Raw genomic sequence first — 16,033 nt, 5'->3', positions numbered from 1 at the left:
GAACAAGGACCCCTGGAAACCTTGTTGCCTTCAGCAATTTGCACGAGAAATCTTAAAAAGATGAAGAGTTTTAAGAGATTCATGCATTAAATTGTTCTGTCAGGTTGTGTTTTAGCACAGCAAATAGAATAGGATCAGGCTGTGTCAAATTACTGCAGCAGAAGGAGGTGCACGGGGGAAGACCTCCCACAGAACAGGGCTGTCCCTTGGCTGTCTGGTGGCACGGAATGGTTTGGGCTGGGAGGGACCTTCTGGGTCCTGGGGAGGCTGTGCTCCCAACACTGCTTTGTTTTTTGAGGAATTGAAAAGAGAAGCCAGGTGAAGACTGTGCTGGAGCCACACCAGGGTTGGGTTGGGAGGGACCTCAGTGGTTGTAGAACCATGAGTTCATGGCACCGTTGGGTTGGAGGGGACATTAAAGATTGTAGAACCATGGAATTGTTGGGTTGAGTAGGTTTGGCTTGGAAGGGAACTTAGGGATTGTAGAAACATGGAATGGTTGAGTTGGGTTGAGCTGTGTTGAGTAGGGTTGGGTTGGAAAGGACCTCAAAGATTGTAGAGCCATGGAATCACAGCATGGTTGTGTTGGAGGGACTTTAAGGATTTCTGAGCCATGGAATCACAGCTCTGCTGGGTTGGAATGGAAGCCCCCCCCCTCCCAATCCCTGCCATGGGCTGTGTGCCCCCCACCATCCGTGGCTCTGGGCACAGTGAGGGATGGGGCACCAGCGCTGTGGGCAGTGCCAGGGCCTCTTAGCGTCTCGTCTCAGTGCTGGGGCTGTGGTCATTCATCCCATTCCTATTTGTTAGTGTGTGCAGGCTTCGTGTTCACGTCAGCGCTGCGTGCTTCCACGTTGTGTCAGGGCTAGCTGGGTTATTTGGGGATGAGCCCATTTGTTCAGCATTACTGAAAGGAAAATGGGAATTTTGGGCCTTTCATATTATCCTGAGTTTAGGACGGTGACCTGAAATCACAGAAAATAGGACGAAGTCATCAACAAATCACAGAAAATAGGACTGGAGGGGACCTTGGGAACGCCTGGAGTTCAGTCCTGATTGAGGACAGCGCTGCTCCCCTTCCCTGTGCAGATGTGTGCAGTCTGCTCCTCTCCCCTGATGGGCTTCCTCCCCTCCACAGGCATTCTGCTCCCATGCTTGTTCTGCTGATGTTCAACTTGAGCTGTTCTGTATTGTGCTTAAAGCCTTCTTTGTCCCAAACCAGAACTGCTGCATCTCTTTGTGTTTACCTTTCAGGTGCATTAAGGATGGAAGATGTTAGGTGCTGTCACCAGCATGGTTTTGTGGCTCAGCCCTTCTGAACTGATGCAGTATTTCCTCTGGGTCACGTTTTCTGGGTTTTCAGTCTTTCTGGTTCTTCTCTGAACTCACTGATCTCCATTTCCATTCTGTTTGACCTTGAAAAATAAAAGACCGTGCGGTTATAAGGAACAGTTTTGCCTTTAAGAAATCCGGCTTGGAGCCTTTGTGGGGCGTGCTGCTCTCCCTGCTGGGAGCATGGCAAGGGCTGACGATGGAGAGAAAGAACTGAATCAACTTCGAACCCCAGCGCGGTGGAAGCAGATTGGTTGTGAAGAGTGACAGCCGCTCTTTGCCAGCTTTGTGGACTCTTTCTTGTCTCTGTCCCCCTAGGAGCCCTATTACGTCCGCTGCATTAAGCCCAACGACAAGAAGTCCCCCCAGCTGTTTGACGAGGAGCGCTGCCGGCACCAGGTGGAGTACCTGGGGTTGCTGGAGAACGTCAGGGTGCGAAGGGCAGGCTTTGCCTACCGCCAGACCTACCAGAAGTTCCTTCACAGGTAGGAGGGCAGCTGTGCTCTCAGGTCCTCATCCTCGCTGCTCGGGCTCCCCTTCTTTGTGCTGAGCTCCTTTGCTGCGTTATTCACTCCGTGGGGAATTGTAATGAGGTTCTTCCCCCGAGCATAACCCAAAAAACAGAGCTAATGAGCTGCTGTTTTCTCCCTGCATCTTGTCTGATGGTTGCGGTGAGAGGGACGGGTGGATGCTGTGTGTCAGGGGAAGTGCTCAGTCATAGGACTGTGTTCCAGTTGGAAGGGGCCGTTAAGGCTGTCTGTCCCAGTGCCTGCACTCAGTGGGGCACCCACAGCTCTGCCAGCACTCAGAGCCCCTCCAGCTGAGCTGAGCATTCCCTGGGATGGGGCACCCATTGCTTCCCTGGGCTGCCTGTCCCGGAGCCTCCCTGCCCTCATTACACCCAATCTGCATCTCCCCTGTTCCGGTTTGAAACCATTTCCTTGTGTCTGTCAGTGGTGTGCAGTGACACCGCAAGTACACGAGGAAACCTCTGGGCTTACAAAGTGGAAGTGTGGGAAAGGGATAATAGCATGGCCTCATTAAAGCATCTTTCTGATATCCTTTGCCCTCGTTACTCCTACCAGATCTGTGGCAAATCGAACGTTTTAGATTGTAATTTGTCTTGCAGCTTCAGTAAATTAGCACAGATACTGAGGATTCATCCTCTTCAGTTACTGAATTGGTTTTAACCTCTGTTATTGAATTGTATGAGGGAAAGTCCCTGAGGACAGGAAAAAAAGCCTGAACTGAGCAGGTGGGATGTGCCACGTCAGACCCAAATGCCACGAGAGATGACAGAGATTTGCCTGGGTGTTCTATGATACCTGAGGCAGAACAGGAGGTGAGGCTTATCACACAGCCTGCAGCCCTGTGTATCTGTTCTCCTGAACATTACGCAGAGGTTAGTGCTCACATCTGCCTTCGCACGTGGAATTTGTTCCTTAAGACTTGTGTAATTACTATTAATATAAACAGCTGCTTTGTTTGTCATGAATATTTGATGAGCTCCTGTAAGCTTAAAGCCAGAAGTGCTGTTTGCAGCCAGCCAACCAAATTAGCATGTGGCAAGTGGTGGAGCTTTGAGGTGCTGCAGTGTTTGTTGTGCCGGAGCCTGCGGTCGGATCAGCATCTAAAGGATAAGAGCACACGCTGCGTTTGCATGCCACAGCAGTGCTCCCAGTGCAGCCTGCCCTGAATCTTCTCAACCTGCCCCTCTTGAAGAGGTACGGATGTGACCTGTGGTGGGAGCTGCACGCTCAGCAGCGTTTACTGAAGGGGGATCGCAAGGGATCACAACTGTGCAAATAAAGGAACTCTCCTCCAGGGCGGAGTTGGTGCTGCTCAGCCTGCAGTACCCGAGGGCGACGATATTCCAAATAAAGCAGCGCTGGGGGCGTTTGGGAAGGGCTGCCTGGGGGAGCGGAGGAGCGGCGCCCGCGAGGCATCTGTGGCTGTAACCCAGCCCTTCCCCACAGCGGCATCCCAGGCCTATTTTCGGGCAGTGTTACACAGCATGGAAACAACACCGAGATCCCATCTGCTCTGCACTGAGTGCTCCCTCAATAAGTTTGCAGATGCCGAGGAGGAGGAGTCAGTCTGCCTGAGGGTAGGAAAGCCCTACAAGGGATCTGCACTGAGGCCAGTGGGATGAGCTTCAACGAGACCAAGTGCCAGGTCCTGAGCTTCAGCCACAACAACCCCAGGCGACGCTACAGACCTGGGGCGTTGCGAGAGCTGGTGGTCTGCAGTTGTGCCAGGGCAGCTTCAGGTTGGACGCTGAGAACAGTTTATTCTCTGGAAGAGTGGTGATGCAGTGACACAGGCTGCTCAGGGAGGTGGTGAAGTCGCCATCCCAAAGGTGTTCCAGAGCTGTGCAGATGTGACCCTTAGTGTTGGTGGCATGGCAGGGACGGGTTGGACTGGGGATCTTAGAGATCTTTCTAACCTTAGTGATTCTGAGACTCTGTGAGTCGTGGTGGCTTCATGGTTGGACTGGATGAGCTTAGTGGGTTTCCCAACCTCAGTGATTCTCTTCCGAGCTGCCACCACGCACAGGCAAAAGGAGAGGGGAAGGGTTGTGGTGTCACTGAGCAGATTTAGGATGGCTCCTGCCTTGCTGTAATTAGTGGTGAGGTCAGGATTTGGCAGTGCTGCAACATCCTGCTCTCACTTCAGCTCTCCAACGCCTCTCCCTATTTTTTTCTGGGCCCTGTTTAATAAAGCATGCATTTGTAGTGCTGTCCTGATCCTTTGGTTTCCCTTATTTAAGTGTCCTCAGGTGGAAGGTTCTCCTATCGAATTAATTACTGCAGGAACATTTTCCTGATGAGGACAGAAAAGAGAAACCAGCTTAAAATATTTATGCCCCATGAATGCTTGTATCATGGGCTTTTAAATAGAGAGGTGGTTAAGTCTGTTGCAAGAGTGTTTTATTTGGATCATGAATGTGGGTAATACAGCAGCTAAAGCATCAGCTGTGTTTGTGTGTCCAGAAATGATACGTGGACGATCCAGTGCTGCTCTTTGCAGAGCTCTGTTGGTGGAGCTCATCGCATTCATCAGTTCTGTGTCGATGAACTGAGCTCCTCACAGTGCTTGTTCTTTTCAGTGCCTTAAAATCACACCTCTTGCATTCCCTTGCTGTTCGGTTTTGGGGATCACATCTCCTACACAAACTGTCTCAGGATCTGCTGCATGTAATCAGCTGTATTTCAATTTAGCTGGTCATTATGCCTAAAAGATATTGAAGGTTGGTCTTTTGGAGAGCACAGAGGACAAGTGTGCATTGGAAATTGTGATTCCAGGTACAAGATGATCTCAGAATTCACCTGGCCAAACCATGACCTCCCTTCAGACAAAGATGCTGTGAAGAAGCTCATTGAGTGCCATGGGTTTCAGCACGATGTTGCCTATGGGAAGACCAAAATCTTCATCCGCACACCACGAACGCTGTTCACCTTGGAGGAGCTCCATGCCAAGATGCTCGTGAGGATTGTGCTCTTCCTGCAGAAGGTAAAGCTTCGCTTTGCTGCATCAAAAAGCTCAGTTCACGATCCTTAAAGCACCTTTTCTCAAGCTCCCTGTTGTTTTTTCTTGCTTCTTCATCGTGTTGCTGATGACTGAGCACAAAACGTTTGAGGTGAGTCATAGAATCACAGGTTTGTTTGGGTTGGAAGGATGCTTTCATGTTGGTTCATGGAGCTTTGCGCGTACCTATTGCTGAGTCCTCCAAGGTAAATGAAACAAAGGCAGGCAAGGGATAGAAAATGAGGGGAAAGGAAGGAGTAATTTGTGTGTTGGTGGCAATTTCTTCCCATGGGAGCTCACAGCAACAGCAGTATTGGGGTTGGCAGGAGCAGACATCACGAGAACACAAGAATTACATCACAGCAAGAAGGAAAATGCTGCTGTGGGGCTCTGGCAATGCTGGCAGCAGTTTGGGTGGAAGGGTGTCAGAGTGGAGGTCATCTGCAGAGCTGCTGATAGAAGGCCCTTAGCATCACAAGGCTGTGACCCCAAGGTGCTGTGCAGGGGACCCCTGCATGTTCTCCCCCTTCTGAATACGGGATTTGATCTCAAGCTCTTCCTCATTTTACCCTCCGGGTAAATAATTTTACATTCTGCAACTTCAGTGCAAAGGCATTTTCAGGCTTTTCTTATGAAAATCCTCCTCTAAGCAATGGGACTTGGCAAATTCCTGAATCGTTTGGGCTTAGGGGTGACTGTGCAACAGAAGCTGGCTTGCAACCTCAAAGCAATGTCGTGTCATAGAGTTGTTGGAGTGGGAAGGGGCCCCAAAAGGTCATCTAGCCCAACTCCGTGCAATGGCCATGCAGCAGAGGGGACAAAATACAAGAGCTGGTTCAAAAACTGTTCTGTGCCCAATAGTGTTGTTGTGTCAACAACGTGCTTGACCTGATTTCCCTTCTGGAAGTCAGTGTGACCAACGTGGAAGGAGACAATTGGAAGTCCAGGGTTGCATCTGCATTTGCATTGGTTGGGTGGTGGGTTGAAGTTGGTAGGTGTGGAATTGTGTAAGATGGAAGGCGATTTCTTCCTGCCGTTTTTGGTGTTTCTGCTGTTTTGCTGTTGGGTTTCATTCTGTGCTCCGAATCCAGTCCTCGTTTCCAGCTGTGCTCTGCTGCCGGTAGATGGGGCAGTCACAGACCAGCAGGAAGCTCAGTGACAAATGGAATCTCAGACTGAGAATCTGAAGAGGCTCTGAAAACACTGGCAATGTTGCCTGTGTCTAATTTTTGTTTTCAACTAGCTTTCAACTGTTAAAAATGCACACAAAAATGTAATTCTTTCTCCTTTAACCAACTGTAACTTTGCCTGTAAGCATGCAAGGCAAGGCTGCGCTGGGCCGGGGGCAGGGAGAGGTGCAGCCTGCCTCAGGTTGGGGTCCAGTAGCATTTGTCTTTCAGTAATTTTAAATGAGAGGAAAATCTGCTGATAGCAATTCCATTTCTTGCTTATTTCAAATGTACGTCTTCGTTTCTAATTGTATGTATTACACGATGTATTGCTCCCAAGGCTTTCAGAAAGAGATTCTGTGATTATCTTAGCAGCTTCATCATGTGAGTAACCCTTAACCCTTAACATCATGCCGCTTCCTTTGTTTGATAATGGTAAGAATTTGCTTCTGTGGTTGTTTTTCTTGGAAACGTTCCCGTATATTCATTAGCTTTGTAGAGGAGCGCTTTGTTCAAGAAAGCAGCTCAGCACGTGCAGCATGCAAAGCGATGCATCTTGTCAGTATAATTTAGTGCACAATTCCAGAGCAGTTTTATCAGAGCGGTGCAGCTGCGTATGGAAATCGCTTCCCTAAATCTTCACTGCTCGGTGCAGAGGAGCAGAGGATTGCTCTCATCACCCAGCACCTCCTGGGCACGGGCGCTGTGTGTGCAAGACTGGCAGCAGGAGGAGAGCAGTGGTTCCTGTTGGGACCCATTGGGGTCCTGTTGGGAACCACTGAGGACCCGCTGGGGATGTGCTGGGGTCCTGCTGAGAGCCCACTGAGGACCCACTGGGGTCCTGTTGGGAACCACTGAGGATCTGCCATGAACGTCCCTACCATCACCACGACGTATCTCCGCCTGATGGGGGGCAGCAGGAGGGAACTGCGACTGATTTGTAATTCAGAGTTCCCCCCCTTCTTTACAGCACAACTTCAGGTGAGCATCTGTGCTGGCAGAAAGAGGTCAGGGATGTGCCACAGGGCAGGGCTCCCACCCTGCAGGTGCAGTGGGACACCTGAATGCTTGCTTATCATCTTTCCTCACCCAGGACGTGCTGTGAAAACACTTCTTTAACCGAAGTAGACATCAATATCCATTCATTGTTGGGTAAAGGAGGACAAGAGAGGATCAGGGTCACCCAAAGTAAGGCAAAGGTGCACGATTTCTGTGCCTATCTCCTTCCCTCATAGGATGCTGCAGTGTGAATTGCTGATGGCGATGAGCTTTTCCCATGGGCTGTGGGGCTTATGGGGCTGTGGGGCAAAACCAAACGTCTGGTGATGGAGCTGCGTTTATCAGTGTGTTTCTGGAATTGTTTTTCTCTTTCACCACAATGAACGCTGTCCTCCCTCACATGCTTTCACAACATTCCTGACCTTTGAACAAAGGTAAGCAGAATTTGCCAGAATTTCGGGAAGCTTTCAGGCAGGGCAGCAATGAGTGGCAGGAAAAATCCAGCCGTCACTTCTCCCCGTCCACCGTTTCGTCCCTGCGCACATCTCACACGCGCCCCTCGCCTGTCCCTGTGCTATTTGTATTTACTGCTGGGCACAGCCTTCTCAGTGCAATCTAATTAATCCGAGGTGACCCCTCTCTCCGCTCCACCTATGGGGATGTTGTTTCTATTAAGCAAAGCGATGGAACGAGCGCTGTTCAGCTGACTCATGTGAAAAGAGAAAGCAGCATTTAGTAAATGAAGCAGCCCTTCCCACTCGCTGTCTGCGTGCTGCAGTGCGATCCGCGGGAACCAGGAGGCTCTGATTTACAAACATGAAATTCCTCCGGTGGATCTGAGTTTGGTTGCGTTGTGAAATGCAGGTCCCAAAGCTGGCTGTGGATGTTGGCCGTTCCATCCGGCCTCCATCGCCTCGCACTGCACCGCTCTGCAAGGAGCTGACCCTTCCAAGGGCAATCAGGAGCAGCGTAATTAAAGCTCGCTTCTGATTTGCAGTGCCTCAAACTGCGCGGGTTGACTTAAATATTTCATAACCTTTCCTGTTTGAGGCCCTTTAAAGCCGTGCAGAAGAGTTCATGGCTCTGTGAGTCCCTAGCTGGGTTTTGTTTTATCTTTTTCAGTTTGGATGCCTGGAGGGCAGCATGAAATATTGATCACAAAGCAGTGGGAGGAGGTGTGCTGTGCTACAGCAAGCATGAAATGGTTGGCCAAGGCTCAGTTAGTTGCAATGCTGCTCCAAAGTGTAGCACTGGTGTTTAATTCGGATGAGCTAAGTTGGAGTTCTTCGGTTCTAGTAGCTTTATTTAATCTTAGGAATCGTTGCTAGGAGCTCAGCGAGTTTATAATCTGCTTTAAATCGTATATAATCATTTGAATTTGAGTTTATTAATTTTTCCTCAAAGCCATGTGAGTTAAACATCCTTCAGGAGAAGATTTCAGTGCTTCCCTTAAGATAAGGTCTGACTTTTGGTGTGGGTGAGACTTCCATTTCTTTTTCATAGGATCACGGGGTGGTTGGAAGGAACCTTAAAGGTCATCCAGTTCCAACCCCAGTGCCACGGGCAGGGTTGCCACCAGATAACCTCTTTTTGTCCTGGTTTCCAAAGCTTTCTCTCCATCCGGCCTCAGCCTTAATTTCTGAATTGCCCTGTTAGTCTGTCATCACCTGAGCAAAGTGTGGAGAAGGCAGAGGTGATCGAAGGGAAGCTGGGAGATCACAAGGGGGCAGTGGATGGGTAAAGGTTGGGAGGTGGAGCTCAGATGCACCGTTTCTTTCCATTTTGGTGCTGATTGTTACCCATTCCTATGCCCAACCTCTGCCCTGTCTCCAGCCCTTCATGTGGAGGACCTCTCTCTCACAGTGTCCTGCATGAAGTCTCTTGCTCTCACTTGGTCACAGAATCCTAGGATAGCTGGGTTGAAAGGGACCTCATTGAGCTCCAACCCACCTGCCAAGGGCTGGCTGTGCCCCACTAGAGCAGCTTGCCCAGGGCCGCGTCCAGCCTGGCCTTGGTCATTGGATGCTGCAGTAATTGGCAACAAAATTGATTGCTTTTGAGTCTGCTTTTCAGTTTTTCACTATAAAACTCATCTTCCAACAGGGTTTTCATGAGCTTCCCATGGGTTTGCCCCATGCTGCTGACATTCCACAACGATGACAGCCGCAGCTTTATTCTCGTGACCACGACCAGTTCTCTCCCACCCTCCTCAAATCCTTTGTGCATCTCCACCATCCTCACCCCCCTGAAACACTGCCAGATCCTCCTACCTGTTGGCTTGGGACCCAGCATCGCGGGGCCGTGCTTGGCTGGGAGCTTGGTTTGGGATTTGGAGATGGGTCAAAGCAGATGGTGTTGAACTCCTTCCAGCAGTGTCACTCTGATTTGAGCCCCTGCCACTGATTCCTCCTGTAAGACTTTGCCTCTTGGGGTTTTCTCTTCCTTTGTCAGGTTTGGCCGAAGCTGGATGGAGTCAGAAGATAAAGCAATCAGTGTCAGCCTGGGACAGTTACAGACTTGTCTGCAAAAATGATTACGTACTGTAAACTTAGAAAACAAATACAGTGCCTGTGAGTTTGGTTTCTCATTACTTTTGGAACGAGCTGCCAGTGCGGCTGTTAGGAAGGCCCTCACCAGGAGCGAGGTTACCCAGTGCTGACAGCTTGATTGGAGGACGTGTTTTTCATTAAGAGCCGACTGTTTGTGTGCAGCCAAGGGACGCCCTGGGCTGGATAATTGGGTTTGGAAGGCTCCTGTTGGTAGCGTTGTGACACTTCTGGCTGCGAAGCCAATTTCTGCAGCGCTGCAGCTGATACAGCATCAGGGCAATCTGTTACTGTGCCTCTGTTCCACCCGTGTGGAAAAAAAACCCGGCCAGAGAGGCTTTCCTCAAGAATGTGTCTGCTGCAGCACAGGGGAGCGAATTGAGGCCTCGTTCTGTGTCCAAAACAGCTCAAAATGCGTGTTTGTTCTCTTGTGATGGTTTAGGAGGTCAGAAGGCTGCTTAGCCGCTGCACCCCTCGTTCCCCATTTCTGTTCTTTTGAAATTAACAAGTAGGAAGTTGGTGGTAGGTTTTTTTATCTTGTCATCTGGTTTGCTGCTGACGTGCTTTCTGCAGGTATGTTTGGTGCCAGTTTGTTCTGTGCAGACGATGCTGCCTTCCCTCCGTCTGCCCAATGCTTTGAAATGCAATTAAGGAAGGTGTTAGATATTATTTTCCTGTGGCTCTATGCGTATGATGTTTAGATTTTCAGTACCAATCTGCTGTTCCTTGCTCATCTCCCTTTGTCTCACTGCCAGTTTTGTTTGGCTGTACAACACTGCTGCTGTATTGCTGTTGTTACAGTGATTTCTGCACTTCTTGCTCTTGCTTTTTCCCAGTTTGGCCTTCACCATGTTCTGCTGAATGGATGGTGTGTGGGGTGATCTCGTGCTGCATCAAGGACTGCTTTCTATCTTGGGGTAAAGTTGCACACGTGCAGTTTAGCATGCTGAAAGCGAAGGGTGGATCGGCTTGGTGTTACCATGGGGTGTTTGGGCAACGTGACGTGGCTCCTGGGTCTGTTTTGGAGGGGCAGAAGGCTGGAGGAGTACGAAGAGGGACTCTGAAAGAAGGTGGAAGGAGGAGTTCTTTGCTTTTCTTGAGAAGGAACCCAAAGTTTCTGCTTCCTCTTTGAATGTTCAGAGTATAGAGAAGAGCTCCTTCACATCTGCTCTGCCTCTTCTACGTATGGCTGTTCTCAGCCACACAGCAGGGTTATCGGTAGGGCTGTCAGGAGAACCTTTGACATCAGCTTCATCAGGAGTATGCTCTGTTGGAGATCACCCTGGTAATTAATTAATTCTTCTGTAACCAGAAGGCTTGATAGCATCAGTGGAGCTCCGGGATGTTTCTCGAGAGGCATCAGCTCCCAGCAGGGCCTGCAGCGGGTGGTGCTGCACTCGTTCTGTGCAAGAGGCTCCTTATCCTTCAGTTTAATCCTACGAGGAAGCAGAAATGCAGTCTTCATCCTGGTGGGTGGTGGTGGAGGGGAAGGACAGCTGTGCACCAACTCAGGGAGCCGTCGACACTGCGAGCTGTTGTCATAAGTCAACACTGCATGTCAGCGTGTGTCGCGAATGGCTGTCATCCGTTGTCACGAGTCACTGCCCGGTGTCCTGCTGTGGTGCTGTGCATCGTCCTGAGTCAACTTCACCTGTTGTCATCTGGCATCGTTAATGTGTCGTCACATGTCATGACATGTCATTGCCTGTCATTGCATGTCATTGACGTGTGTCATCATGTCGTGACGTGTCATTGCCCGTTGTGAGTCGTGGATGTGTGTTGTCATATGGCGTGTCATTAACGTGTGTCGTCATGTTGTGACCTGTCATTAATGTGTGTCGTCATGTCGTGACGTGTCTTTGTCGTGTGTCGTCATGTCGTGACGTGTCACTGTCATTGTGAGCGGATATTGCATGCCATCATATATCGTGATATGTTGTTGTCTGCCCCAAATGTCATGACGTGTCACTGTCCATCACACCAAGTCGCACAGTGCCAGGAGCAGCTCAGCGCACCCACGTTTTTCCAGCCGAATCCTATTGGCACGCCAAAATCTCGCTCTTTAAAGCTGATGACTGCTGTGCGTAGGGATGGAGAGGAATAAAGAGGCGTTTCCTTCCTTCCTTCTGACGCCGTCCTCTGTCCTCTCTGTGGCTCTCAGGTCTGGAGGGGCACCTTGGCTCGGCTCCGCTACAAGAGGACGAGGGCTGCCCTCACGATCCTCAGGCACTACCGCCGCTACAAGGTGAAGTCCTACATCCACGAGGTCGCCCAGCGCTTCCGCAACGTCCGATCCATGAAGGATTATGGCAAGCATGTGCAGTGGCCCACGCCACCCAAAGTGCTGCACCGATTTGAAGAGGCGCTCCAGGCGATTTACCACAGGTACAAATGAGAACATGACTCTGTTCGGTCTAAGCGAGGGCTGAACGGTTCCTGCTTGCTCCGGAAAATTTGGGGAGATGCCTGGAGGACGTTAACTGGGCAGCAAAAATGAAGATGTTGGAGTCACAGAACAGCTGTGGTTGGAAAAGACCACTGAGATCACCAAGTCCAACATCAACCCCTCCCCACGTAGTGGGCTCTGATACCCTGACCAGGCAAATAATTGTCCTGTTTCAGAGATTTGGTCACGATGGACACCACGCTTCCTTACTTAGTCCCAATTAAGACTTTCTAATCAATTTTGAAAGAAAAGAGCAGCTGGTGGTTGGCAGAAGGAGAGAGAAAAATGAATCTTTTAGAATCTCTTGAGACTTTTATAGTAAGTCAATACTACTTTGAAGTAAATTAAACAACATACCGCTATCCACCGTATGCACTGTGTGGAAGAGTTGTTTTATACATTCATTGCAACCTCCTTAATGACCAAAAGCCAGTGACTTTTTTCTTTGGCAAGTCTTGTTATTGCAGACAGGAGGGGTGTCAAGAGCTCTGATTCCAGTCTGAAAAATGATATCTTCTGAAAGTTATGAACAAAGGAAATATTGGCTGGACGAGGCCTCTAGGGATCTGTAGGGCCATCTGCTTGAAGCAGAATACCACCAGCACTAGAGCAGGTTGGCCTTGTTTTTCTTCCCAGCTGTCTCTTGAATGCTGTCCATGACCTATTGGGTAGTGTCCTGCTTTCTGAATAAGCTCAATTATCATCATCACCAAATTTTAGTCGATAAAGACTTTTCACAGCGTTGGTCCTACAGAGCCAATGTTCTTGCTGAAGGCGGTGGAGTAACGAATGTTCTGGTCTGTCCTCTTTTATGTTACAGTTGGTTAGATTTCAATTGTAGGACCAAATTTGGCTGTAGAAAAGGTATGGTGTTTTAAATGAGCTAAAAAATGGGCTTGCAAAAACTGTATTGCCAACAGATCTATCAGTGCCAACAGTGCTATCAGTTCACTTCTGGGCACCAGAGGGATGTGGGGAAGCGTGCCAGCCAAATTTGGTAGGAGCTAAAGGTGATGTGTCATGTAAGCTTCAGGGCACTTGGTACAGATGTGAGCCTGACTCGAGCTTTATGTGGCAGGTGGAGAGCAGGGGAACTCATCCGGAGCATCCCTCCAAAGGACCTGCCTCAGCTGCGGGCCAAGGTTGCTGCCATGGAGGTGCTGAAGGGTCACCGAGCAGATCTGGGGCTGCAGAGAGCGTGGGAGGGGGATTACATCGCACTGGTGAGCACACAGAGGAACCGATGGAGGTCAGAGGGGTCTGGGGCTCAGGAAACCAAAAGGGTGGAAATTTGGGAACGTGGCTGTTGGTTTCTTGGAAGGGAAAGCACTGCAGGTTAATTTTCCAGAACATACCGAGCCTGGTTTGAGTGAGCATCCCAAACAGCACTAAAGGGTGGTGAGCAACGCCATCAGCTGGCTCATCAAATGGCCAGACCTGGGAGGGAGGTTGGTGTAAGGCTGAAATCCTGGATGCAGCGGGATGCTAAAAGCAGCCCTAAATGGGAAGGAACAAAGACATTATCTCGAGGCAACTTGCAATACTTTCTACTCCGTCCTTCCTCCAAGCGTTTTGTTTTGTTCAGGCTCCCTCTGAAAGCATGTAAAACTCTGCTGCTCTCCAGGGGGGTGGGAGGAAGCTTCCGATGAGGTGGTGCAGCTGCAGTCCTGCCCTGACGCCGTGCAGTTGCTGTCCCCAGTGAGCACAAAGAGTGACAAGGCCGTCTTTGCTCTTGCAGAGGCCGGATCACCCTCAGAGCACGGGCGCCTTCCTCCCTGTTGCCACCGAGCTGAAACGGAAAGACAAATACATGAATGTTCTCTTCTCGTGTCACGTCCGCAAGGTGAGCTGGGTGGGGATGCTTTGGGGCTGGGGTGGCATTGTGTGATGCCAACGGAGGGATGGCAGGACTGCAGATACCTCTACAGATGCCCTCCTAAGCAGTCCCGTGTTAATTGACTGCTGTTAATCGGCTGTGATTTTTGGTGGATCCGCGGCTCAGAACCTATTGCACCAAAGGGTGCTTGGAGGGACCTCTTTGTTGCAGAGGAATGAATGAAGTCACTTGATTCTGTGTAGCTGGCTTGGATCTGAGAGCAGAATTCTGCTTCTTTGCCAGGAAAGCCTTAAAAACTCATCAGAAAAAGATATACTAGGATTTTTTTGGTGTGTGCAGTGCTACTGTGATGTACAGAGTTCTCCTAAGGTCTGCTATGGGTGGTTTCTGACGATGCTGTTTGAGAATGTCCATCAGGAGAGACTATTTTGAGCTTTATGAACCCATCAGACACAAACCTTCCGATGGCCACTGATGCTGGATGCTGTCCAGAAGCCACGGATCTGTGCTGTTTGCACACAGTGGATGCAGGGGGTTGGCCTCCCCTTGCCAGATGTGTATTGGGGATTCTGCAAGTACCTTCAATAGCAACAGCATTCATTTTGCAGTGAGTAATGTCCACTTTGTAATGGAACTTCTTTCCTCGTGGCAATGATGTTTATACAACAGAAGGTGATTGCTGTACATAAAAGTAGAAATCTCTTCTTGCTTCCCACTATTTCAGCAGAGGAGCCCATTGCTTTCAACACTCTCTTTTTGAAAGTCACTAATTAAATGAGTGATTTGAGTGAGTATTGGGTTGTAGTGCCAGGACCGGGAGAGTCTCAGACCTCACCTGTACAGCCTTGGAAGCACTTTGTGTAGAATCTGATGGAGATACTGAAGAATTTCACCTTAGATTTTTGTTCGTTTGGGCTGAAAACAAAGAAATTCCCATTGCAGTTGGTTTAATAAACCAGATCCAAATGATTGCTGTTTCTACTTAAAACTGGAATAACTGTAAAAATACAACATTCGGTTCTTAACGACGTGATGGTTATTTTGATTAGGAAAGAAATGGTCGTTTTTAATGGGGGTAGAGTGATGGTGAGGGGAATTACTCAGCACGAATGTAACACATGCAGCCCCTGTGGGAGTTCAGTGCTGCTCACTGTTACGCAACGTTTAAGCTTTTAAGTACTTCGGTTTTTCTCACTTCTGAGTCAGCTTTAAAGGACAGCCTCCTGCATGGGCAGCTGAGAGAGGTTTCTGACACACGGATCCTTCCCTTCTCCTTTCCGGCGGTTGCAGCGCAGCTCTGAGCGCCCGTTCCTGGCGCTGCCCTCATGCCTGGCGCTGCGGTTTCATTCCTAGGGATCTGCCCTAGAACAAATGGATGCGTTTGGAGGCAGCACAACGCGCCAGGGAAGCGTTGGCCTTGAGGAAACCAGGAGCGCCTCCTCCTTCGTGAGGGAGGTGGGGATGGTGGGGAGGGGTGGGGGTTGGACTTGGTGATCTGGGAGGTCTTTTCCAACCTTCATGATCCGATGGTTCCCAAACAAACGGATGAAGTAATTTCGTGCTTGCTGCTCAGGACAGCTCTGTAGGATCCTTGATGACATACGTGAGGCCGTTTCAGAGTATCTCTACGTTTAAACCCAAAAGCAGTGAGCAGTGGGTGTGAAAACTGCTTGAATGAACCATTTGTCTGCCTTCCCTCTTGGGTGAAGAAAAAATGTCCAAGGCCTAAAGTCAACCAGAGAGAGGAACAAATAGCCCTGAACTTTGAAAGCCAACAAGACAAAGATTTGACATTTCAAGATCTGCCATCGAGATCTTTCCAAACAATGCACCCAGGGAATCTAAATTAAATGTGAGCCTCGGATTTGCCAGCTAAGCAAGGGGAAAAATTGTAGCCTGTAGCCGTGGTTGGAGTAGACAAACAGTGCTGACTTTCACCTCCAGTGTCAGGTGTCTGATGCTCAGAACTCTCAGGTAATTGCAGTCTAATGCTCTTCTTTCTTTGAAAAGAAATGACATTAAGAGGATAAACACAGAGCAGCTTGAATAGGCACCAGTTAAGCCTAGAGTTCACGTATTTAAAAATGTTGCTGTGAGCTGCAGGATATTTGCTAAGCACTGACTTCTCGGAGGCGGTTTTTTTTAGCTGCTGATTGACGTTGTTCTGGAGAAGTCA

The 16,033-nt window shown here is 49.5% G+C and overlaps 1 protein-coding gene across 2 annotated transcripts in view; it reads left to right on the top strand.

Moving 5' to 3' along the window:
- The window catches only part of MYO1D (myosin ID), a 70,886-nt gene that overhangs the window by 28,813 nt on the left and 26,040 nt on the right, over positions 1-16,033 (top strand). For both annotated transcript variants that reach the window (XM_052699671.1, XM_052699672.1), the window contains exons 15-19: positions 1,651-1,817; positions 4,638-4,845; positions 11,736-11,959; positions 13,099-13,243; positions 13,759-13,863. In XM_052699671.1, coding sequence (XP_052555631.1) covers positions 1,651-1,817; positions 4,638-4,845; positions 11,736-11,959; positions 13,099-13,243; positions 13,759-13,863 — 849 coding nt within the window. The remainder of the gene's footprint in view (positions 1-1,650; positions 1,818-4,637; positions 4,846-11,735; positions 11,960-13,098; positions 13,244-13,758; positions 13,864-16,033) is intronic.

Source organism: Tympanuchus pallidicinctus, unplaced genomic scaffold (assembly GCF_026119805.1).
Source record: "Tympanuchus pallidicinctus isolate F22 unplaced genomic scaffold, pur_lepc_1.0 scaffold37, whole genome shotgun sequence".
NCBI classification, from domain to species: domain Eukaryota; kingdom Metazoa; phylum Chordata; class Aves; order Galliformes; family Phasianidae; genus Tympanuchus; species Tympanuchus pallidicinctus.
Note: the sequence above shows the minus strand (reverse complement) of the source record. Positions and strands in the feature narration are given on the sequence as shown.